The sequence below is a fragment of the Atractosteus spatula genome, chromosome 12 (genome assembly GCF_055471065.1).
Source record: "Atractosteus spatula isolate fAtrSpa1 chromosome 12, fAtrSpa1.hap1, whole genome shotgun sequence".
NCBI lineage: Eukaryota > Metazoa > Chordata > Actinopteri > Semionotiformes > Lepisosteidae > Atractosteus > Atractosteus spatula.
Genome location: NC_142717.1, coordinates 2,911,470 through 2,939,040, shown reverse-complemented (window position 1 = coordinate 2,939,040; position 27,571 = coordinate 2,911,470). Strand labels below are relative to the sequence as shown.

The following is a 27,571-nucleotide window of genomic DNA, read 5'->3' as shown; positions in this document are numbered from 1 at the left end:
TTTAATCTTAGTACCATAGCAGATGTGAATGTTTGTTGTAATCGTAGAGTAAATGAGTAAAAAAAAAGTACAGTACTTCTAAAATAGTATAATTATTAATACTATTATAATTTGGAATACTGATTATATTATTCTGTATATATACTGTACTGTATGGTTTGAAATACTTTTATTGATTTCATTTTCAGTCTGTGTTTATGGCTTTCAAACTGTGAAGTTTCAAGGAGCACTGTCATTTGTGAATGCTGTTGTGGTCAAAAAAGATGAAAACAAATCATTTAAAGTGATTTTATTTGTGCCTCCTCCCGATACCAGTACAAAGGTTTGCGATAAAAAGAAACCAATCTTTAATTTAATTCCAAAGTATGTTCATATATTTCATTGTTAATATGACAAATGTTTGCAATAAATGCAAAGAAGATGAGCATTGTATTTTGGCTTTATCTGGTATGTTCAATTGTCTCAGAAGCCTCTTCTGATGAAGATTTGTTCCTGTATTGATGGTTTCCCTTCGTCAATATCTCTCCACTTTGCCAGAGCTGTCTAAATAACTAATGATCATGTGTTACATGCCCAGATCACTGGATCTCGCAGTGAAAGAACCTGGAATCACTTCTAATAAACGAATATTTTATGTTGGAGAGCTTCTTTTAGTGGTGCTGGCAGGAGTTGCCCCGTGCAAGCTTAACTTATTCATCTAGATCCTCAAAAGGCATCTAAAAGGTAGGCATGAGCTTATATTAGGAACCTGAACAATGCTCTCATGCACAGCACTTTGATATTCCTGACTTGTTTCTAATAAAAGGCCATGGTTAGCTCACCACAGGTGTGATACACTAAATATTGATTTACTAGAATTCAAGTAAAGTATTTAAGGTGTAACCAACTATTAGGTTGGTTTTCAATTTTTTTTTTTTCCTCAGTACAAAATTTTAAATAGACATTATGGAAAAAGATGAGGTGGCATAATACAGAATTGTTTTCAAAATGTAACACACATAAAGGGTCACTATTGCACTTATTATGGTATTGTCAGCACATACAGTCATTCTGAACCTCCACAGTGGGGAAAGCTATCAGGCACCTAAATATCTCAATTCCACTTACTCCCATTGCATGTATCCTTGGTGATTTATCAAAGGTTAAAGCAGATATTGAATATAAAAATACTTTCTTGACTTTCTGTATTATTGCTAAAAAAATAATATTGCGAAAATGGGTGGACTGTACAGGACCATCGTACAAAGAAGGGATTAAAGAGGCTGTATCACAAGTTAAATTTGAAAAGATTTCGTATAATTTACAGTGGAAACGTAATGAGTATAAGGAATGTTTGGGGCTCGTTAGAGACATACTTGAATGGCACTGGATGTGAAGAATATCAGTAGGAAGTTTTCTTGTTGTGTTTTAATTATTTTTTGCGAATGTAAGTTTTTTTGTTGTTTAATAAGAAAAAAAAAGAAAAAAAATAGAGTGAGAAAAAGAGGGAAAAAAAAGAAAATAAAGAAGCCCTCCATAGTTGGAGGTGGGTTTGAAAAAGAAAGATTTTTTTTTCCCTACTGTATTGTTCTACCATTAATGTCAAATTTGTATGTGATACTTAAAGCTACAAGAAACATTTCTATACAGAACCTAACCAGTGAATACAGAAGCAATAATTAAAGCAGCGCTGCAACTAAAGAATTTCATAAAATAAACTGTGCAGAAATGTTACAGCTGCTGCTCCGCCCTTAGCATGACTTCCTCCCATCTCTCACGACGACAGCGAAGTGTGCGCCTTTCTGTGCTCTTAAAGAATGTGTGGGAGACGCATCTTGGCAGAGCAGTCTAGCTCGTCTGCTTGAGCTGGAATTATTTTACTAGTAAAACCTGCCTGAAGTGAGTTTTCAAGAGAAACTGGATCATATTGTTAAAACAAATGAAACCTTTCATGAGTAACTTGTATTACAGTGCTGTATGCAGAATATTTACAAAGCCTTGCCTCTGTAGGTTATACAGTATGACAGAGACCCACCCAGTTTTCATTTACAGCAGTTGAAAGGGGCTGTACTGTGTTTCTTTTTTACCCTTCTGACGACTATGACCAGTTTCATGAACTGAGATCTTTGCCTTCAAGTCTCCAAAAGCTGTTTAGCATTCTTTTCTTGTGCCAGGTTTCAAGGTAACCCTAACCCTAACCCTAACCCTGGCCTTTTATGAACACTTTTTTAAAATATGGTTTTACTTACTTGAAGACATTGCAAATAATGAAAAGCATCAAATGATAAAAGAATACAGTACTATCAAGAAGGATTAGAAGATTTTTATGCACAAGGTGTTCTTTTTTTTTACCTGCTTCAGTCTTTTGGCAGGTGGAAACTGTCACCGCAGTAGGCTTCCAGCCATGGAAAATGGAATATACTAATCCTAACTGTAAGGATTTTATTCATTCATTCTTCCCAAGGTTCAGTCCCGCTCTGTGGTTATAAACTGTGTAGTCTATCATCCAGCAGGTCTGCTGGGAGAGACGTGTCAATGGAAATGTGTATTAAACCTTTGCTCTTTGTCAAGCAGGATGGTCTCTTGCACTCTTTGTTCCGAACAACAAATGACATTGTCAAACGACAATAACAGACACATTGCTACACTACAGTATTTTATGAAAGAGACTTTTGTTGATGCGCCATGGTTTTCATGTCAGCGAAGATGAATAATTCTCATACATTCTTTTTTTGCCACTAACATCTACTCCATAGACACCCTGCTGCCATGCTGCTTTGTTACAGTGTATCATGACGATGGAACTTTGGAATCCTTCAAAACTGCTCGCGCTCTCCTAGTTTCTCTTTGATAGCGGTCTGATGTGCTGTAATCAGCCACAGGCTTCTTTACAGTCGTCGGATTTGGCTGCATTTCGCTTTCACTGCTTTATTTGTGTTTTTCATAAAAAAGATCAGTTAACTAGAGACTCGCATTTTTTGTTTCAAAATGTGCGGAAAAAAAACATGTTGCGCAGATGTGTCCCGGATGGTAATTTGGGCAGATATATTTGATCTAGCTTGTTTACGTCTTGTTGGTTCTGGCTTAGTGGATGAGGCCACGAGAATGTGCACAAAACCTCATTTTTATTTATTAGAAGCAACTTTTCAATATGAAGAAAGTGCAGCTTAGGGAAGCATTCTCTCTGGGGCTTGGATACTAACCAAACCAGCTTTGCCTAATCCACATACTGTATGAATGCCACCTTACTATTTTAAAACCCCACAGTACCTCAGTGTTTTTATATTAACTACACTGGGAATAATGTGGTGTTCCATAGCACAACCATTGAGCATCTTTTCTCACTGCCTGGGAGGCCCAGAAGAAGGGAGTTTCCAGCTCAGCTGAAAGGTTTATACATCAGACTCAGCCCTTTCTGACCCAGAGACAAGTCTCAAAAATACTTCGTGCCAATCACGAGGCACGAGGACTACCGCAACGAGGACTACCGCAACATCTGATGTTTGCTTGTCTTTTTCCTTTTTTTACATGCTGTAAATTCACCATTTACATCAGTCAGTTAAAGTTAAAAATGGTTAAAATAATTTGTCAGTGGTTGATGGTGCCATATTGATTAGCAATGATACTAACATAACATTCCAAAGCATTAGTCTGACTGAATTCCTGAAAAGACTACAGATGTTTTAATCAGAGGGAATGCAGTAAATATGGAAAAACATTCTTCTTCTTTATTTGCTTTTTTACTAGTCGGTGCTTAATTCATCATTTCTATAGGTAAAGTAGGAAGGTTGAGATGGACAGAGATTTACAAATTATGATATTTCTTTAACCTGCCGCTTATAACTGTGTTTTCTGTGACACTGCTTTAACCCAGCCTCCAAACCTGAAACCTCTTAAAATGTGGAGTGAAGAGATTTATTGATTTCACGTACAAAAGCAACAAGGCTCTTTACTCCATGAAAGACCGGAGTATGTCTGGTCACAGAACCGTCTCTCAAGAGTCCAGTCACACACTGTATTATGCTTTAAATGTGATGTGAAGTGAGAGCAGAGGTGTTTTTCTTTATCAAGCAGAAACATACAGCAGTACTTGCAAAATAACACATTAGTGGTTTAAAGACATCCATCCATTCAATAACCGCTTTATCCTTATGAAATACTTTTGTACTGTATATTGAAATATACTGATATACTGACAACATACTGATGTTCAAAAGAATATCAGAGAGGAGGCCATACGGCCAATTTAGGAGGTTTAGTTAGAAGCTGCTAATTGATCCAAGACTTTTATTTCTGTTGTAACCAATACCAAAATGATTGTTTTCTATCCAGTGTCAATTTTTATTTAATACAGCATAAACACAAATAGAATAATACTGTATATACATGCTAGATTTTTTTGTATAGACTTTATACTGTGTATACTAATATAGTAAATAGGAGAGGTACAAGGTTATATTTTAACATAATCTGTGTACTAGATTAGATTCTGGAATATTAACTCTCTAGGACTGTTTTGGTAAACTGGAATAAAGGGATTTTTACAGTTGAGTTAATGGTTTCTAATTAAATCAGAAGTGTTGATTCACTCAATCAACAATAGCGTTGTAGTGTACAAAAATATTCACTTTGATAAAACTAACATCTGCCTTTAGACCTATTTTGAACAGCACAAAATATTCATCATTTCCTGTGTACTGTACATAAAGATTCTGCCTAATGGTGCTGAATATTGTGGTATTTGTTTGCTCAGTTCAGTGTCGGATTGATTTTGCCCACACTTGGCCTTTACTGGATTATCTGTTCTGTCAGACGATTGAAGTGTCTTTTCGTCTTTTGCTGAGGAGAGCCTGTCTGACGGTTTTCAGGTGACCCAGGTTTATCATCTTTTCTAAATATGAATTCAGGCCAAGAAGCTCTTCATCACAAATCATGATTTTCCTTCCCAAATGTTCCTGAAATGCAGATACTGTAAATAAAGCTGTAATATCTTCAGACATGCGCCATGTAATTGATCAACATCAGATGCGCGGTAGATTTTAAGAACATTTTTATCGCTTCAAGTTTCAACACCTGGGACAGTGCTGACAGCAAAATTGTTTTCCTGCTCAGTCAACATCTATTCAAACATCACTCATCTCTTCACTAATTAAACAAACTTGGTGGTATCTGGGTAGAGTTTTATTCACAGGCTTATTTTTAAAGTGTACCTACAGTATATAAGAGATTAAACTTACCTCTTACACAGTGTGTTTTGCTTTGAAACAATCAGGACATTAATATTAGCTTTGGTATCATACAGTACTTATTATTTATAGCATATAGGGTATGGCATATTAATCATTCTACACGGCTCAAACAAGTAATAAACTATGTTTTCATTTTTGAACTTTTTTCAATCATTTCTTTTTTGTTGATCATTCTAGTAGTTGGATCTTGTCCTGCTGTTTTTGGTTCTAAGCAGAATATACTGTACCTCCTTCATACAGTATTTTAATACAACAAAAGTCTTTGCCTGTTGCCAGTTTCAATCACAGGACTCATATAATTTTCATTCAGTTAGCAAAAGTACTTAATACTATGATACAACTACTTATTCTATTATCTTTTGAATTACTTGCAAAGAAGATATAGTTAAGTAGTAAGATTAGAAAATGAAAACATAGTACAGTAAATATCACTTTGATTTGATACTGTTACACTGTTAAATGTAAATATTTGTGTGATGTACTTTATAAAGTCTGCAAACATGTGCAGTATTGACAACAGATGACATTGGCTTTATTTGGTATCTTTTGCCTTAGTCTGTAAAATCAATGTGTGCATTGTTCCTCCAGACCTACATGCAGCAAAAAGCAGTCTTGGGCACTAACCTAGTTTAAGCAGGTTGTGTTCTCTCCCTTATTGCTTAGCTTCTCCACAGCCTGCTGCTCCTGTTGTCCAGTTATCTCGAGCAGAGAAAACAAGGTGAAAGGCTTTCTTAAGAAAACAATGACAGTTCCCTTTAATTCTGCTCAAGGCTTCAAACCCCACTGCCAGATTGAATCACAGTTTTCTTCAGCTCATACCTGGAGACCCTGAGGGTGTTATTTACAGCCCAGTGGGACAGGTGATGCTAGCCTGTTCTTCCTGAGTTGTCTTCACAGCAGTAATTAGTGCCATGTGGTTGTGCAGTTTACTTGTATTTTTGCACATGCTGACTGGCTGTTGGAAGAATGTTATATATTTTGCGGTTAATGAAGGATTTTTTTTTATTTTTGTTGTTTTTGCACCACAATGCAGGATGCCACATACTGTAGATTATTGAAAGGTGTATAAAAGCCAAGCTTTGGTCCTCTTCCAATTTAATTGTGTGGAAAATGGACTGGCAGCCAAAATGATAGAACATCATATTCTGTTGTACGTCGTTATTCTCATTTGGATAACACTTTGCGTAGTACCGATGTTTACAAAACTGCTAAAAATAACTGTTGCCTTCTGTAGAATATATCACCTTCTTAATACGCTTCTTCAGTTCCTGTCCAGTTTTGAACTGCCGCACATGTAGATACAAGAAAAAAAAAGTGAGCTCCAAAATACGTTTGTGAACTTTCTTTGCATAGGAAAAATAAATAAAATCAAAAGTACCAACCTAGTAGAGTGTGGCACCATTTCTGTATTTATATTAATGTAACTACCATTTTCTACAATGGTGTCATGATGGATCCATGAGCCTGCATGCAACTTAAACATACAGGTAGTTATAAAGCTCATATGTGAATGTTTGGTGTTAGATTTTCTAGATATATAAGTCTGACATTGAGAGAGGAGTTTATTTTGCCATGTACTGTAATTTAAAAAAAACATATATGTTGGGTTTTGTATTTGTGCTGTTATCTGGGACGTGTACTGTACAGTAAAATAGACAACACAGTCACACAATCTGCACAGTACGTTACAGAACAGTAAATAATTATAAATAATGACAACAAAACAAAGCATGATAACATATAATGCGTAGTACAGAACAATAAACACACAGGACACTAAATACGTGGTAGTCATGGAAAAAGTGCATAGCAAGAGCCTTGAATTCTGAGGCACTGTGCAGCTAGCTGTTAATGATGCCCACTGCTGGAACATAGAAAAAAGAGTCATATGAGAATTAGTTTTAAACTATTTGAAACCAGTGCAAACTCCATTTGAACATATCTGTTTACATTAGAAATGTAACTTTATATTATATTATATTATATTATATTATATAAAAGGCTTAAAAGATGTTTAAAAGATTGAAAGCAGCATGACCTAAAATGTAGCACTGGCTTGGCTCCTCAATTACTAGATGTCAAAATGCTGAAGGCCAGGAAACGCTTTGTTTCCTATATCTGTGAGACAACCGTTGTCTAGTGTGTGAGAAACAGGCAGCGAGTTACCTGAAGCACATTAAAAATTAAACCAAGTCAGCTATCCCCCATTGAGCTCAATGCAATGACCAGTTACAGAAATTGTTCATATTTGGCCAGTTAATTTGATCGGTCTTGACATGACGTCAGATGCTTATAAACGCCCATTATTTGGGATATTCTTGCTAACACACCTCACAGGGCCAGATTGCTTTTTGTTCATTCATTGGAAAAAATGAAAGGCTGAGATACAAGCATTACAGTTCAGCAAGCTTTACCTAAATTAGTTTTCAGATCTAAAACACAAAGAAAAATGGCATATGGTTGTGCTTAAAGCATGCCACTGCCAGTACCCATTTGTAGATAGCAATATGTTATTTACTGTATACATCAGTGAAAATAAAATTGCAATGATTATTTTTAAATCTGACAAATGGTTAATTAATATTACGAATAATTTCCACAGTAATCAGCAGTCAGGCTTGTTGGAGATGTACAGTATGTCTTACTATGGTACATTATTTGTATTCCTTACAGTAGCATTCTACTACTAATTTCTTTTGTGGGGTGTCTTAGATTACAAATCAATACGGAATATGAACAGAAAAAAACTTGTTCCTCCTTTTTGGAAAAAGCAAAAAAAAAACAGACTCTGGAACACAAAGTTCTATATACAGAAAAAAACTGTTTTAATGCTTTTGCTTTCTGCATACAATACCTCATTAATTCCACTTCTCCTATATGAATTCTGGGCATTTAGTTTTTCTTTTGATAAGAAGGAAGCATACTATAAAGTTTCACATTAATCTATACTGTATAATTTTCTTTTTTGCAGGATATGGCTTTGTAGATTTTGACAGCCCTGCAGCAGCACAGAAAGCTGTCGCCTCTCTCAAAGCCAGCGGAGTACAGGCGCAAATGGCAAAGGTAATTTTCAGCTGATTTATAAAACCCCAAACGTTTCTAATGGCTGACTGAAAGAAATCTTTTATAATGCTAAGTGTGCTGTGTGTTGCATTGAAATATACACCTAAAGGCAGTAAACCATTGTAGTATACCGTGATAGTGTAGTAGAAATAATCCATAATGTGTTTCATAGCCTCTTTTAGAGTGAACTAAAATTGCATTTTTTTCAATGAAAATTAGGCATGCCAGAGAAGAGGTATGAAAGTTGCTTTTGAATCTCATTTGTCATAGTTTAAAGTTCACCCCCCTTCAATGATGTCCCATTTTTAAAGTGACTATTTTATCGAAACAGGACACTTTTATAAGTGAAGGATGTTTAAATCAGGCAAACACTGCAAAGAAAAATCAACAAGTAAATTATGATGGTTGCATAAGTACCTGCATGATAGAAGCAGCTTTGGCAGCAATTATATGAGTTTTTTTTGGATAAAAACGTTTCGCTTTGCACACTGGGATTGTCCCATTCTCCTTTGCAAACTCGCTCAAACTCGTGTTAAATTGGTTGGGTAGTGCTGATGGACAACAATTTTCACATCTTCCCACAGATTTCCAGTTGAATTTAAATCAGGGCTTTTACTGGGCCACCCACGGGCATTCATGTTCTTCTTGTTAAGCTGTTCCAGTGTACTGTAGCTCTGGCCTTGGGCTTTGGGTGATTGTCCTGCTGAAAAGTGAATTATTGCCCCAGTTTTAAGTCTTTAGCAGACTGAAGCTGGTTTTCCTCTAAGTACTGCATGACAAGCTTGACACACTGTCCAGCTCCTGATGATGACTGAGTCCCATAATTCTTCCACCACCATGCAATGTCAACAGTGATGGTTTTGACCTTTTCACTTAGACTAAAAAGTTCCAATTACAGCACGACTGACCACAAAACCTTTTGCAATATCCCAGCAGTACATGTATAACATAAATGTTTAAATGGGATTTGAGATGGTTTTCCCATTCAGCCACACAGTGCGTGTCAGCTTTGTGGAATGACTGCAAATTCGTGGCCATTTTCTCACATCTCAGCCATTGGACTCTGCGTCTCTCTCAAAGCCACTGTTGGCCTCACAGTGACTGCCCTTGCCAATGCACACAGATGCAGGCCATTCACCTACAGTAATTGCATGACTTCTCAACGTAATATTTTGCACCTGAAATAATTCAGGTTTGCTATGGAAAAGGTTGTGAATACTTATGCAATCAGTATATTTTACTTTTTGATTTTTCTTTGAAGTTTTCCTAGACATTTAAGTCCCTTCACCTCCAAAGGTATTCCTTTTAGTATACACATGTATACATCAATTGTAATTCAATTAAAAGGGACATCTTGGAATGGGGGGTTCATTTGCAAGGTGCTGCATTACCTCTGGGAAGTTGGGGTCAGGGGTAAGTAATGCATTCACTGTGTTGCTATATCATTTAATGCTGCTCTGAAGATTACTGCTTTCATTAGATTGGGTTTATTTAGCTTTAACCTAATCTGCAAGACCCTGGGACATAAATAATTCTAACCAGGATTTTTAAAGTTGTATTAGTGTGTTTGTGAAGGCATTGTAATAAATAAATCATACATGAATTAAAATTCCAGTCATTCATACAGATATTTGAAGCAACAATTTAGAGATTTGTAATGCGCTTATTAAATTGGATGGAGACATTTTTGAAGTGATTTTGAAAAGCAATTTAAGGAAGCTGTCCAGAGTTATTTTTATTTTTCTATGAAACATTTATCTACACTAATCTTCTTTTTGGAATATTTATATGATACTGGATGGAATATAAACTACTCAGTCGTCACCTTGACTTTAGTTTGTGGCTAGATTTTGTTTTTTTACTTGGACATAACTATTTTAGCCCATCAGAATAATCCCGTTTGCTTCACTAAACCATGACTTGGGTCATTTTGGGGAGAAAATCCTTTTTTTATGGACTACTTACTAATGGGACACAGGAGCAGGGCAGGCACAAATTTATGATTCTGCAAGTCAGACACTCCAGGCAAACAGTGAAGAAAACAACCAGTGTAATTCAAAAGAAGCAGACAAATGAGTCTGTACAAATCTGGAACAAATCTGGTGCATTAGGACTCATCTGACTCCAAGTATGTTACAGAAGGTAACGTCACCCCCTCAGAACCTGTTGAATTCCTCCATGATGGAAGATCCAGCCTACAGGTGTGGAGAAAACTCCCTGCTTAAAAAATGCCATGCAACCCCGAGGTCAAGAGTTACAGTAACTACTTCTAAAGCTCGGTAGCTTGATTCTTTTTAGTGAATCGACTCACTTGATTCAGTCTAGTTAAGTGAGTCAGTTCAAAAGATTTATTCGTCTACTGTAGTTCATCATTTTTCCTGAATGAAACAGCACCTCTGGGACAGGTATGAGTCATAGAAGGAATAATTAACAATTCATGTACAATTGATAGTATTGGCAGTTTTCATACTTCAACACTGAAAGCCACTTGGTTTCAGAAACTGCAGTAGGTTATATTTTTTATGAAAATACAAGAGGAAATATCTTAATGTGTAGACAGTTGAGTTGATGGGAGCTTAGCCTGTTTTTGGAAAACAGTTGTCTTTTGCCAGGCAAAAAACAGAATGTACATGATGAGCAAAAATATTGACAAGCAGCACTCATTTTATTATACTTATTTATAATAAACCTGTTACAGAAAAAACAAGGTGAGAAAAACATAGTGACATCAAATGTAGATTTTTATTAATTATTAAAAATCACAAAACAATGGTAATTATTCATGGGAAAATGATAGAAAATACAGCAGTCAGACTGTATGGCAACTTGTAAGTTCTTATTTCCAGTCACATCAAAACAATGTTATCAGATAAGGATAGCTGATGTGATGTATCATTAACGAAGAATAAATACAGTAATAGAAAGCTAACAAAACAGCAACATAAAATTATGTTATTTACCTACACTGGGGCATATTTGCATTCAAATATACAATAACGAATACATGCTGTGCACGTACAGTAGACCCACAGTTACCACGTTTCTCTCTTTATTCCCTGAGCTACGAGATTGCAACGGAATCATTTCCTACAGTATGTTGACTCACTTGGCTTGATGCTCAATGCATCTCCTTGAGCTGAATGACTCAGTGAATCACATCAACAACCCATCCAGGAAAACATGAATCAATTACTTTCAAAATGATGTTCAGGAGCTAAACAGCTGTAACCACTTTCTATAGCATCTTCTTTTTGGTTTAGGTTAGCCATATTTGGGAGCATCAGAATGTTTCCTTTGTTATTCCCTGTGGCACTTTTTACCAATGAGCATAAAAACCTGAAATAGAATACATAACACCAAAACACGTATACAGTAGATTTACCCGATTATTTTTAACATATTACTAATAGATATGCTAGAACTATGTTATTAATGGGCAATTCATCAATAATTAGTGAGTGTAAGGGCATAAAAAATACTGCACATTACTCTAAAGAGTAACCTTTTCAGCTCATCTTACTTATTTGGCTTCTAGTATTTCATTGATCTTAGGGTCTCATCCAGTCTTTTCTTAAAGCATCCAAGGGAATTGGTTTAGACAACATGGTTTGATTTTTTGCTCTATGTAAACAAATATATTAGTTAAAAGTCATTTCAATCCCAAACTGCATTTCATAGTTTGTCTTAACAGTAACTGACCTTTCTTTTACTTACGTTTTGTAAATGGCTTAATTTATTAATTTAATAACATTCAGTTGATTTCTCAAACACTTGTCTGATTGAAATACTGACTTTAACATTCCTGATGATGCATAATATCAGAAATAGAAATCTTAAAGATATTTAATTTTCCTGCATAAATGATTTCTTTAAGAGTTTTCTTCATCTACAGTAATTGAAGTTAGAAATATACTGAAGGATTGCTGGAGAAAATAAGCTTTACTCCTTAAAGCTTTATAATGCCCTATATATCTTCAACAATGAGCAATAAAAGAAAGTGCAATTAAAAGCAGTAAGACTGGAGGCTTTAAGCTCATTAAATTAAACATCAGAATAATCAAGTTAAGGGTGTTTCAGCTGCAATGCTATTAACTTCTTTTTTATTAAAGGTGTTTTTTTTTACACAGCTGCAAGGATAAGAATTTATTTTATTTGCTCCTTCAATTGCCTGCTTACATTGAGTTTGTGGACTGTTTAGGGAGCTCTCTGGTACTGAAATATCTCCCATGAGACTGAAAAAAAGTTAGATAATAAAACAGTAATTACCTAAGATTGTTTTTATTTTATGACTTTAAGGAATGCAACTTTGGTCACTAATAACAGAATTCTTACAGATGACTCTAATAAATCTAAATATTTAATTAATCATTCTCTTATTAGAAAGTAAGTATGCTGTTGAGAGTATGCTGTCTAGGAGTGTGGGCGCAAACTAGGGCTGTAGTAACACACAACTTCTCTCCTGTGCCAAAGGGCCATTTTGTAGTGTTTTAGGGAATTCTGCTTGCCCAGAAAGCTTGTAAAAATAACACATCCCTTTAAAGCCGGTTTAGAACAGATTAGAAGGCTGACAAGTGTATTAACTGAAAACATGGACCATTTAACCTCTTGCTCTTTCTGATACGTGTTGGTTTCTTATATTTTCCATAACTATTCTGTGGAAGTGAATGCCTTTCAGATGGACAAAAGAGACAGAGGGCACTCAAAAACCTCTGGTGTAAAACCGTCTAAATAGTATTAAAGCAGGTGAGACTTTCCTGGGGCAAAGGATGTTAAAGATCATCCAGCATGAAGAGAACTTGTGGTGAAACAGAGTATTCTGTGGGTGTTTTAACTCCTAAACAGGTGAACTTTTCAGGCAATAGCATAAACAGCAAATTTTGTTAGGGTGATTAAGTGGAGTTTTAAACAAAAGTTCAGGAAGGATGAAGGCAACTGAACTAATTAAACTCAGCAGCTGAAACTCGCAATAATTCAGACGTAATCGCTCAGTCCCTATAAAGATCCAGCCATTCAAAATGCACGGAGTACGCTGCGTCAAAACGCGGTAGGCGTGGCGCATCTTTGCGCATCATACCGCATGAAACTTGAAATATGATAATAGTATCCGGAAGCACCTTGTAAAACCGCCAGGTGGAGCTAAATATACCACATGTCACCCTCTCTTCTTCCTGGCTCGTTTCTCGCATCCCCCCTCCACCCCTTTTCCACTCTCGCAGCTGCCCCCTTGGTCACTTGGGGGCCCTGTTCTCTGTGTCCAGTGGCCAGGAGGTCAGGCCTCAGCCAAGCGGGCTAAACCAAGTCTTCACATCTCCAAAAACAGTTCTACTTTCTCCCAGTCGTCCGCTGCTGTCATTCCTCGTGAAGTAAAGAAAGAGTAAGAGTAAGGATTAAGTTTAAGTTTAAGATTAAGATTAAGGGTTTAATAATAAGACCAGTTATTATTCATACAGTGCTTTTCATCACAAAAGATGCTACTGTACACAGCCTCAGATATACAGTATAGTAGGGGACCCCTTCATCTATCTGTGAAATGCCCTGCGTGACACGTGGAAGCCATTATACGGCATCAGCAGCACATACAGTACAGCACATCAGATGAAGCTGTGAGATACCATATCACCAGCTGAATGAATTCAAGGAGGACAGCAGTGTTGAATTTAGCTGTGATACCAGGGCTCATTTTTAAGAACAGTGCCACGGGATCTTTAATGAAAAAGCAGTGTGGACTGCTTTTCAATATTTCATCGAAAGGGCTGTACCTCCTACACCACATTTGGGTTTGGAAACTCTGCACCACGACTTGCAGAACAACAGCAGCCACCCAGAATTCCTCTGATAATTCTCTTCGTTTTCTCTCGGCCAGGTTGGATTAGCGTCTGAGATCTGCTGTAATTCCGTTAATAGAGGCAGCATTGTAAATCTGTGTCTCTCTACATGCCTCGCTTCTATGAAACATTTGCTCTGTTATACAAGTTGATATACTGTGCTACAATGGAGCTTTTAGTCTTTGTGATTATTAATTTCTTTATTTTGAAGAAATAGTGCTGCAGTACATTGTGCAGAATGAAACTGTCAACTGTCAGAGCAAGGAAATTCTCTCTAAGCCAAATATGGACATTAGGTTTCTGTGTGGTGGCTTAACCATAGAAGGTTATTTAGTTGTTTAGTTATTTAGGTTTACAATACTGGCAGAGTGCAAATCCAGTATGTTCTGTATTTTATTATACTTTTCCTCAAAAGAGAAGATGAAAGCTGTAAACAGCCTGCAGTCCAGTCATTCATGCAAAACCGATAGGATTTCTATAATGGCATCTCAGCGATGTGTAAGCTTTGTGGCAATCTAGGAAAAACTGCAGAATGAGGAAAATGAAATGATAAAAGCATTATATAGTTACAAGAAAAAGAAATGCTTGGAAAAAGTGCACAAATATGTTATAGGAGGACTTATGCTTATTTCCATATGTGTGACATAAATTAGACTCATTTCTTCTCTGAGAAAAAAATGAAATTGTATTGGCCAATCAGTTGCGCTGTATTGTGTTTTTATGTCTGAACATAAGATACGCACCAGTTTAAAGAAGGGTAGTTTTTTTTAAGTATGATGAAATGATTAGAGCAATGCCCACATTGTTTTCTCACTAACACATTTTTTACAGTTTTGACAACTGACTCATTTTAGATTGCTTTGTGTGTTTTATTAGATGAATGCTGTTGATTTTTAAATTACAGTTACAGCACTTTTGTTTGGAATAGCCATAAATGTTCACCTGTCACCCTAATAACAGTGTTACAGTCCAGCAGGTGCAATAAATGCTTGTGTGAGTCATGGCAAAGTAGAGATTTTGTGTAGTATTTCTTAGCAATTACAGTATATTGGTGTTACAAGAGGAAACAGAAGGTTAAAAATTGATTCAGTTTCTTTCTTTCTGTTATCAGTTTGCTTGTGTGGTTTGTTATACTGTACTAAAGACTATGCTTGCATAGAGAGTGTCAATGAGGGGTTTTAATACTCTAAGTCATTTTTAAGAATTGACCAGAAACAAATTGGGAAATAACCATCAGGTAACAGAAGTATGCAAGTATGCAACAGAATGCATTTTCCTTCTCAATTGATGTAAGGTTTTCACTTCGAAGATTTTTTTTTTCCACTTTATAGCACATAAAGCTTCTGTGAAGAAGAAAACACAAAAATGTACCCTGGTAAATTAGCCACTGATAATATTTAAACACTTAGCATGTGAACATTTAGTCAGAAGCACCAGAAGAGTGTCCCTATGATTTATATGCTCATAACTAACAGAGTAAATTAGAATCATACATTAAGCCTGGAAAGAAATCACAGATGCACATTGAGGCTCATGCTTTTAGGTGAGTGTGTAATCCGGTGGAGATTTGTAGCCTTGCTTTCTGAACTTGGCAACTGCTGTGAGTGGTGAGATCTGTCTAAAATGAATGTTGGATTTTCCATAAACTCCTGAGGACTTCATTATAACATGAAAGGCGGGGATGCTGTCTGGGGTGATGGTGATAGAAAGCAATCTGTTTTTGTTAGCCTAATCTGTGCCTTTCATACTTTCAGGCTGGGCACTGGAAAAATACACAAGAATATAAGAATGTCTGGAAACAAGAGGGGGTCATCTGAACCATCTCGCTCAATGGCTTGCTAGTAGCTAAGTGATCTGAGTATATCGTTGAGCCATTTCTTGAAGAATGCCAATCTTGACATGGCTGTGTAACTTGTTCCGTTCATTCGCTCCCCAAATCCCTAAAGAATAATGGTGGTGTTTACCAGCAGAGCATTGCTGCCAAGTCCTTTACCCTGTGAACGGTTACAACTTTTTTCCAGAACAGATGATGGTGATGAATTCAGCATTAATGGGTACACAGTGCTCTGGAGAGACAGGAAAGATGGAAGAGGTGGAGTTGTAGTACTATACAGTACATCAAAAAGAGCATTCAAGCACAGGAACTTCTCAGTTGAGGGTCTAAGCATCTGTATGGGCCAGACTCACAGTCTAACAAACCTTCAAAAAGCATAGTCTTATCATCATGACCACCAAGTTCAGGTATCATTTGAAATGTTGTCTAATATAATTAAGTCAGGAATGGATGTGAAAATGAAGAAGTGGTTATTGCATAGATCAAGAAAACAGTTAGAGATGTCAATACCCGCAACTAATATGGTATACTTAGATAATGACTGCTTTCTTACTCAGTTTGTCAGAGTACCTACTGTACTAATGGAATATCTGTATTGATTGTCATTTCACACTATCAAAATGGAGTAAGGATAACAGGGGTGAGTGAACCTTTAGGAAACTGTGATCATGATGTATGAGCTTTGAAACCATACAGACCAAAACAAAGGTTTACAATTTCAGGACCACAGACTGTGAAGTAATGAGAGACAATTTAAGAGAAATAGAATGGAATAGGACACATACAGTATACAACTGGCAGAAATTGGATGTCAGCAATTTAAAGATATTCTGCTGGAGGACCAGAACAAAATCATTCCAAGAATAAGTAAATCAAAGTCTAAAATGCTCTGGCCTACAGTAAGTGGTTTTAATGAATCAATGAAAAAAATAAATGTTCACATCATGCAAAAAGAACAAGACCCAGTTAGAGAAAAGGGATGTACAGTAATTATTTCATCAGTTTCCATCACCAGTCAAAAATAAATCTTGCAAAGTCAAAGAGTTTGATAGAAAAAAATCTTGCAATGGAGACTAAAAATGAATGATTGACGTTAACAACAGTATAAGGATCAGGATGAAGTAAAGTAAAACACTTAAAACAAACTCATATCTACTGTATGCAATTTGGTCCACTGGACCTGATAGTGTTCTCTGATACAGTAGTGTTCTACCAATTATATTTAAGGAAACCATGTTAATCATAAACCATCAGTTAAGACAGGGCTAATTGCTCTTGAGTGGAAAATTGCTAATGTAGTACCTAACCTATCCTTAGATATAAGGTTGTGAAAATGATGATTAGAACTAGATGATTATCTACAGTATGTAACAAAAGGATTCAATTAGCATGGGTTTACAGTATGGAAAAACAGCATACAATATAGTAGAAATTGTTTTTGTTTTTTTTTATTCCTTTATTCCTATATTACTATTTTTGTACTTATTAATTTCCTCATCGAAGATATGTAAAGCATATTTGTAAACCGAGAATCGATTAATGAATAGAAAACAAAGTGCATTTAAGAGGATAATGACCAAAACATTATTGAGGATGAACAGAACAGAATTTGAAGATCAGATTCTTCTAGCACGAACAGCGCTCCACTTTGTGTACCCAGCACCTGTCTTTGTAAATAAAAATGCCTTATTAACTTTCCAGTACACAGGCAAATGATTCTCATTACATTTCAAAGCTGGGGGATATCAACACGCGGTATCTTGGCGTGGTTTTGACGGTGCCGTGTTCCGAGGGCGAAGCGCTCCTCTTAGCCGAACCGAGCAGTCACGGCAAGTCGCGCATTTCCGCCGCTGGGGTCCGTGAGTAGCCAAAACAACCAGGGCTTCTGCCCCTGATCCGTAAAACAGCAGATTCAAACCGCTGAGCAGAACTGCAAACCACGGCGTTCTGCTGTACGTCTCAGGGTCCCTGCAGAAAGTTTGAGAAACATTTTTATTTGCAAGAAACTCGGATCTGGCAAAGGCGAAAGAACTGACAGTCTTGTAGGAATGCGTGTTCAGGAGGCAATATGAAAATACGGTAGCAGAAACAAAAGAGCTTTTAAATATTAGTAAGTCAGCAGGCAAGACTGTACTTACATGAACATTTTAAACCCTGGCTTTTTATCGGTATTATTCGAGTAGTTTGCTTCTCTTTGGTTTATCTTTTTTGACGGTTGATAAGCGTTTTTTTTTTGGTTACTTCTCATCTCCATTAACATGTAATAAGTCTGAAAACTTGGAACCCCCCCAAAAAACCTTAAATTAATATATTCTGGGCAATAAAAAAAATGGGAATCAGCGAGAGTAAAAACAGGTCTTGTACTGGATTAATCAAAATGATCTCTGTGTATCCATGTCTGTTCTCTGTATACCCAAACCATAATTCTCTTTTTCTTTGCAACTTGTGACAGTGCTTACAAATCTGTTTTTTTAGTTTCTTTGGCATTGTAGGCCGTTTACTCTTTTTAAATTGTGCCTTTTGATTTTCTTTCAAGGGCACAGAAACACAGAGGGTGACACATCTGACTCTCAGTGTACTCTCTGGGGGTCTGTGAATTATTCCAGCAAGAGTGAGCTTGTCTTAATATTCTAATTATATTTCAATCATATCACTGTGCTCAGTTTGAGGTAAATTATCCCACTGGATCACTCTCTGCATGAGAAGATTCACAGCGATACAATGGAATATCAAATATCACCAGTAATGTCACAATTGACATTTGTTTTTTTACAGAATGTGGTCAAGCTATTAAACAGTACTTAGAAAGACCTAACTAAATTAGCCTGGCTGCACACCTATCTTGATGGTAAAGTGTGATCATTGAAACTCATTGTTTATGCTTGTCTTAAGTACAATATGTCCCTTAAAATACTTTTTAAGATTAATAATATTGCTGAAAAAATATTAGTATACTGTATAAGTGTATAAATGTGGGACAGAAATTAACAAATTTAAAATGTAAACAGAATAGCTGCTCTTCCTGGTGCATAGTTTGATAAACTGTGAACGATTGTTGCATTACGGTACTGTACTGTAAATTGAGAGACTATTCTTCTTAAATAATTACTGCGATTGTTCTTTTGTTTTCTGATATTTACAGTATGTATGACTCTCTGGCTTGCAACAATTTCACACCATCATCTGCATTCAGTACAAAATATACTAGGTGCTAATAAAATCTTGATCTGAACTGTGAAAACAGTGCACCATGTAATGTAGCAATTAACAACATATACAAATGGGACCACATGTGCTACTGTATGTTAAAATAAACTTTCCAGTATACTTTTGACAAGAAAGAGGTATATAGGCTTAGTGTAACCACTTAGTACTGTATGTCCCTGATGTCCTGCATTGTGGTAGGATATTGTATATGAGTTTACCCTAAAGCTATTTACTGTAGGTGATCCCTGTCATTCTTACATGAGTGCAGTATACAGTATTTCTCAAGGCTCCATTTAGAAGTGTTGTACAAATTTCACTGCTGCACACTGAATAGTTTTTGTTATGCAGTTGTTAGAATACAAAGTCTAATTTTAAAAACTCTACTGAAAAAGCCTTTTGATTGCTGAAAGCAGTATGAATGATGGATCAGATGGAGATATCAAAATGTTTGAAGTGTTTAATAAATCGCACTGCAGTTTGCTTTTTTCTGACTGAAACTACAGCTGTACTCACTCACCCACATTGAAGAATACAGCAAGCTAATTAAATGACAGAACTACAGTACACGTACAGTGTGTCATAATAAACTGTACAGTAAATGTTTTTTATGTGAAGGGCAATTTAACAGTGTGCAAGTAAAAAATACCTTGGAGGAAAGTTTGGCGTGTTTACTCGCATTTATTTTCAAGTTAAGAGTGTTCATTTCCTCGCGGCTTTCAGTCCCCAAAGCTTTTAATGCAGAGATAGACATGCCTGTTAGGAAACAGCTCAATACCTGGAATTAGCATTCTGAAATTCTGCAGGCTTTTTTTGCACAGTGGAATGACATGATTCCTCCTGGAATGGACTCACTAGCAAAGCGATATCACACCACTTGCTGATGTACACGGCTTTAACATGGATCATGGCCACGCTTCCCCTCTGCTTTATGCTGGATAGATCTTTTTCTAAACAGTGAAGGGCTGGTCAGTACCCTTCCTTACTAAGAATCCCAATCTAAAATAGCTTGATGGTTCAGTGAGATACTAGTGTTAAGACCTCCACCCTGCTCGTTGTGTCAAGAACACCAGTTGCATTCTCAAGAATTCCATTTTTATTAGTCACGTTCGGTGAAATCCTAAACTGTTATCCTAGACTTTTATTTTATAGTGAAAGATGTGTTAAGAGACGAATACATCGCCATGGGATGTATAGTCCTGTAGAAAATCTGTTAATCTTTTTTTTTAAATTAAGCTTTATTCTTGTAAACTATGAATTATCGCAATGAACAGTTAAAAAAAAAAACACAGGTGTGACTATAATATTCACAAATCGGCCCACTTCATCTTTAAAGTGTTTTCAGCAGTTTGCTTTTTTATTTGAGTTTTCCATTGTTGTTGTTTCACAGTACAGCCAATACTCCATGTTTAAAATCTGGTGGCAATTCAGATTGTTTGCCACTGTCTTCTCAAAGAGCTCCATATACAGTATATCTTATATTATCTGTGTTGTACTGGGGATACAGTTACTACACACACTTACAGTACAGTACTGTATGTCACAATCATGCCTTTAAACCTTGAATTTGGCCATTTAAAGTGAAATGGAAAACTGAGCAACTCAGGTGCAGTAGGTGAAACATAGTGTGTGCTGGGGTGGGGATTTCAGATTATTTTCCGACGTATAATAAAGTAATAATGGATTCAAACGTGGATTATTAACTCATCTTACTGGTGCAACCCCTCCACTGAAGGATTACCTGTGAACACACTTTGGGTTAGGGTCAACTGTCAGAGACGGTCCTCATGTGACAAGCTGACATGCTGGATCCTGACCTGTGCTGGTATTATTTATATGGATCTGTCCACTGCTGTCATTGTGACAGCTGTATTGTATTTTAGGGCTGCTTAGGTACTGTGCAAACATGGAGCAGAATACCACTGATTGGGGAGGGCTAATGTGACTGGAAATTGGCAGATTATGGTTATTATTATTTTTAAATTGAATTTGATTGTGTTTGTTGTAATTAAGGAATCACAAAATACGTTAGGGGATCTTTAAGAAATTGCACTGCAAACCCCACCCTTTTAAAACCAGCACCAGTAAATGCATATGCAGACACTGGATTGGCACAGTATTACAGTCGAGTAATATTCTTTTTTTACATTTTCTCACAGCCGCATGCAGTAATTAGGATTCAATGCTTATTGCAGATATAAATTCCTTTCTGGTCCCCATAACTTGTAATTAAAACTGATTCAGCAGTCAAGTGCTAAATGGAAAAAAAAAAAAGGCAGGAAGGAAAGAGTTTCATTACAAGGACATGCCAACTCTTGAAAGGTCAGGCTCCGTCCCATTCTGACTTGACTAAAATATTGGTTTAAATAATGTGCTTTCTAAAGTGTTTTCAACACCTGTGTTCTAATGAATTTTACAGGCTCCTCGTGTTAAATTATACTGACGATTTCCATTTCCACTTGCCTCAATCATATTAGCCGAGGCCAAAGGATAGTAAAACACCCCATTGTGCAGACTGCAGGCCTCGCCGAATGGGCTACCAGACTGATAAATGCTCATGACATTGGAGTCGCTAATTTAGTCTAATGAGCAAGAACTAGAATTCCCCAGGAAAGAAAAAAAAAAGAAGCTAGATCTGTTTAACTCAGATCGGCAAGACGTTTCATTCTGCCCTCCCGAGCAACCTTTGATACAAGATTTGAAATCCCATATTTACTGTGGATATAATCAGGCCGAGGACACGCTCCACTGAGTTCCACAGGCTCGGGGTGGCTGATACAGGGGCCTGCTGCTACACTAATCACGGCGTTGCGAGGAAGACTGAATAAAAGTGAAGCGATCTTTGAGTTGGGGAAATATCAGGCTTAGCATGTGCTGTGCTCTAAACACAATACTACTGTACCTTCCTTAACTTAACAGCCTTCACTTCAGTTGAAGATGGCATAAAAAGCACTGGAAATCGGCTTGGTTTGTTCACCTCTGATCACACCTGAAGTGCAGCTCTACCTGCCAGAGCATTTAGTAGATTTTTTTGTAGAAGTAATAAGACCCAGTCTGAGATAACAGGCCTTCCCAGGCAGATCCTGATAGGGAAGGTTTTAAATTACACTAAACAGCTTTGGCAAAGGGGCATTTTAGTGACAGTTTAATAGCTGGATTTTTTCCACTACAGTACCCTGTTCTGTGTTACCCCTGAGGCTTTTCTTTAAAGTACTAGAAGGACCAGTCAAAATGCAAAGCAAATGTTACAGTACTTTCATTTCACAGTGCTTTTTTTTTTCTTCCCTGGTACTTGTTTTGTTTTTTAATCAGAAAACCTCTGCTGCTCATATTATGGTATTGGCATCAAGTCCTGGTTTTTCTACAGTTTTTCTACTCTGCATACGCCCTTATTTAAAATAGAATACTGTACCTATCTGTCCAATTTAAGACTGGCTTCTACAAAAACATTTGAAAGGCTTTTTGATAGATCAGCCTGTGTTGCTTATAATCAGCTGCATACCCTTCTGCATTCAGAAGTACTGTTTGAGTATTATGTTCTGTACGTGAAACAATGTTCAATTTGACATTTAGCAAAAAGAAAAAAAAACACATTTCTAAATCACGCTTCAGCTATTTGTATTGCCATCCCAATTTCTAAAAAAGTTAAGACTTTTTTTTCACATCCCTCATTCCAGCCTTTTTTAATTTTTTTTTTTTAGTCTTCTGAAGAAGCAGTTGCTTTGATGGGAAACAGATGTTTGTGCTTTGGTTGTCCAGTAGCTTGTGAAATAATGGACAAAACAGAAACCAGGAGAGAATTAAAACAAGATGCACTGCAGCATGAGATGAAGCAGAGAAGGCATAGCGATTCAGAACATCTTATAAAACACTCCTTTTGGTCCTAATAAAGTGATCCATATACCAACTATTGCTTGACTCAGAAAGACTCTGACTGTGAACTTTAATCTGGATGAAACTAGACCTCCATGCTCTTGTATTGGTTCAGCCTGTATTGAACATTCTGGCAGCTGACTAGAATAATTCCCTGTCAGTCTCTTGGCAAACAGAGCACTGCTCATTTATGTACGCAGCGAACACATCCACTTAAGGATCTGAAAGGTCTGAAGCTCTCTTGCTGCATTTTGTTTCTTGCAAAATGTTTTTAAGCTTGTCTTAAGCTGTGTTCTCCTGTTATTTACCGCATTTACAGCAAAGATAACAGGGGAGGCATCTGTCAAGTAACTCTGATGGCAAAACATCCAGCCGTATTCTACTGCTGCTCTTGAAATGCCTTCAGAAAACAAATTCAAAACACGTCAACAGCAAATATACTGTACCTCTGTGCGTGGTATGTAACTGACAATTCGGAAGGTTTCTCTGTTTGTTTGTTTTTTTTTAATTTCACTTTTTGTCCAAGGAATTTCTGGGTATTGATTTACTACCACAACAAAAAAGGAGGAGGGGGTCACTGGGTTGTAAAACGACAAAAGAGGGAAGTACAGAAAGTAAAAGTATTAGTTTGATGCTGTGTTAGCAAGCATTACGAAATGTGGTTCATCGTGGAACTGAAATGGCTCTCAAAACATTACATGCCACTCCTGAATTTATAGAAACGGTACTGTATCCTCCCCCCCCACACACACACCTAAGAAACTACTTTAATACTTTAACACACAAAAACTCATTAATAAAATGTTAACTCTTAGCCTATTAGCATTAAATACTTGAGCAAAATATTTACTAAAAGTGCCTCCATTCTACCATGATATATTTAAATCTATCTACAGTACCAGCCTTATGATTCATGGATGCTTGATATTCAATTAAGTAAGTTCAATTAAAGGTCCTGTCATTTTGTGTCCCTTCCAAGCCATTCCCCAGCTCCTGATGTTGCAGCTTGTCTTTTCAGAACATTTTATTATAAAAATGTACATGTGAGATGTATCATCTGCATGTGTGGGTTGTTAGTATTTACATTATTCTCAGTACCTTTCACTAGATTGTCTTACGTCAAAAGCCAGATTTGCAAATACAATATGAAAATAAAATATTTAATGCTTGTAAAATGTATTAATGGATAATATGTCAGAAGTTAATACAAGTTTATTACAGGTTGCCTTGTCCAAATTTCCCTAAGGCACGATTTCCCACTCCTGGTCTTGGGTATCCACTCTTGTTGATTTCTGTCCTACCTGAGCACTCAGTTAAGTACTTTAATTTTTAGTTCCTAATAATAGTTTTAATCTGAACTCTTTCGATGTTTCAGTTCCTAAACATGTGGGAGGTTGCCTTTGTATTTGTTTGCATTTCATACTGTAACTTAAAATCGCCAACAGTTGAATAGAAAAAAAAACTTCTAACCCGGCGGCCTGTTGGTTGAGTTAAGGAGCTCAGCAGCAGTGAGTGTGCCCATTAGGCGTGTGAGTGCCCATTACCTGGTTTGAGAACCCAAAGGGTTAGGGTTACAGTTCAGGCTATGATGAGGATTAGTAGGGTTTTGTTACTGACGTGCAAAAAAGCTGCAATAGACGTTGGTTTGTAAAACTTTTATGTCACCATTATTATTACGATGAATACTTTAGTAATATTTTAATTTATTTCATATTTTGAAAATGACATTTGTAACACCGACAGCAAAACAATTAATAATGTTATGTCTTTTATAATGTAATGATCTAATTTTTTCTTGAGTGACCTCAAGTTCAGTGGTGAAAATCAGTAAAAAGAAACAAATAATTAAGTGCGCTAGTGAAGAGCACTATTATTTCCTAGCTTCCAGAGAGCAAGCGAAGTGATTGAAAAGGTTAGGGTCGTGGGAATTAAAAAGCTTGTTTGAGGTGCAGTGTGGTAGCTTTCAAGCAAATTATGAGATCTTTCCTCACATTATCACAAACCTCAACAGCCATGAATCCTAAAATGCCTCATTACATGTTCACCAATTGAAAAACAAACTTCAGAACATTTTTTGAGAACTGTGAATCTAAATATAAATGCTCTACCCTTTGGGAACTCCAAAGTACATTAGTATATGTCAATAAAATCTTGTTTCTGTCTTTGAAATGTAATATTATGCTTTAAGATTTGTTTGTGCCTTTGGGTAGGCATAAACTCTTCTTCAAACCAATTTAAAGTTGCTCCCTAATGTTGATGTTACTGATCTCATAGCACTTACTTTCGGGGAAAATATCATTTATAAAGGCAAGAGTAAAGCATTAAATTTGCTGTAATTTTGTACCACAGGGATTTTTTTTAACAATTTAAATAACCTTGGTTAACAGCTTTGGATGTTATAGGCCCTGAATCAAACTTCCTCCTGTGTACTCCAATTAATTAAAATAGTCATGAGTGAGATTACTAGATTACTGTGTTTCACAAGCTTTATTTTTTTTAAGATTTATTAAGTTCAACACAGTATATTATTTAAAAAAAGGTCTTTCTTTCCACATGGACTTCAAAGACTGGTCCCCTGTTCCTCTAAGACGAAAGATAATAATTCATTATTAGAGTATAATTCCACGTTGAATAGTAAAAAAAAGCATATATTTGGCTTTGAGCCTTTTTAAATTTTTATTTACAGAAAACATATTTTATTTATCAGAGTTTTGGCTATACAGACTTGCAGTCATGTAAACAATTCAAGCCTGAAAAAGGTTTCCCTGTGATCTTAGATACAAAATTGTGCTAATTTCTTCTGTCCTGGTTCTTATAGAAACCTATCGATCGTGTACTTAACTCATTGTTTGTTATGTAGTACAATATTATAGCTATTGGAAAATAAATTGAAAGTGGTGGGGCAGTTTTTAAGTATGCTTTGCCTTGTTTGAAAATAAAATCAAGGGAAAAATGTACTGCAGTTACAAAGTGGAGTGAGAAATGGCAATGATGTTTACATCACATAACACTGGTGTCTGTGAACCGTCAGGCCTGAAGCAGTCAGATATGAACTTAAAACCTAGTAGGAGGAAGAGTGCCACCAATCTAATTATTTTGTAATCTAGTCAGAATGAAAGTAATTCTAGGCCTCTATCAGCTTTCTTAATCACATTTACTGTGCATTAGCAGCTGTAACTGGAAGGCTTTTAGTAGGAGCTCTTAGCAATGCAGATGTTGGATTAATCTCAGTGGCAGCAATGTTTTCCCTCATTTTTTCCGAAAGTAGTGAAAATGTATCTCCTGTAGAAAGAGCTGTTTGGTTGGGAAGGATTATCTTTATTCCTTATTAACTGTCGTAGGCAAAGTCAGGCCACTGCAGTACAACAAGGGAAATGGCCAGAATACTTTAGCCTAAGATACTGTCTCTATGGAGCAACATGGGATTGAATGAATTAGCAGCCTACCTGCCAACTAACCTTCATTGGGTTGAGATTGTTCCTTGCTGGTCTTTTACTGGATAATTGTGTTAGCTTGGAAATAGGTATTCAGCGTGCTAAGGTTTTGCTAAAACAATAATTATTGCCACTTGCCTCACCTATTACTCCTGAAAGAATAAGACCTTTCCTTTATCACTCCAAATAAATATATGTGTACTGTATATTTGCACCCATTCAGAACAAAAACTGTTATAACTTTAGGCTTGATTTTAAAAGAGCTGCACAAAACATATAGCAAGCCAGTGCTTTTTTTCAGGCCTTGCTTTTTTTACCCTTCTTGTCAAGATTGTCGATATCATTTTTTGTGACTGTGTTTCAGTGGTGACACTTCATTTTGTGTGGCGTGCATTAGCATTAATGCAATTTTTCTGTTTTAATTTAATTTTAAAAGCTACTTTCAGAAAATTATTTTTTACTTGACGTTTAAAACTAACACACTGTTCTTTGAGGGAAAGCAAACAATGTCTTCTTAACACAAATCATTTCCATTTGTGGACTTACAGTACATATGGTGGAATGACTCCTTCAATTAAGCTTAGATCCAAACCTTAACACAATTTGCTTCTGACTCAAATGACTAGGAAGTAGGTAATCGTCTTCATTTGGAGTTGTTATTTTTCTGCTGATATACAAATCCTGTCATTTGTGAAATGTTAACTGAAAAAGGGAAAGGGCTTTATTAAATTAGATGTTATTAAGTGTCGTTTCATTGTGAAGTTATATACAGTATTACTTTATTATTTGGTGCCGTCCAAAATGAAGCATTGCTGTTTCATCATGTCTTTGAAGACCTAAGTTTGGGAGGGCAGGGGTTTTAGCACATTCCTCTGACAGCAGCTTTGAGTCGACATATGAGAGATTTCCTGTGTGGATTTGTATACTGTGATAAAACTCTCTCTCCTTGGACACCCAGCCTTGCTCTTCCTGCACTGTAAAACGGAGAACGCTTCTGCACGAGCTGAAGTGCTTTCTCAGTAAGTCCCTCTTTCTTCTTTTGGAAGTGCTGGTCCCGTTGTGTTCTCACCTGCGTGTAGAGATAGCAGACCCCGATGTAAATGCACTTGT

The 27,571-nt window shown here is 36.5% G+C and overlaps 1 protein-coding gene across 2 annotated transcripts in view; it reads left to right on the top strand.

Annotated features, from left to right (window-relative positions):
- rbms3 (RNA binding motif, single stranded interacting protein) overlaps positions 1-27,571 on the top strand; it is a 348,159-nt gene that overhangs the window by 218,457 nt on the left and 102,131 nt on the right. For both annotated transcript variants that reach the window (XM_088928552.1, XM_088928553.1), the window contains one exon: positions 8,200-8,291. In XM_088928552.1, the coding sequence (XP_088784678.1) occupies positions 8,200-8,291 (92 nt within the window). The remainder of the gene's footprint in view (positions 1-8,199; positions 8,292-27,571) is intronic.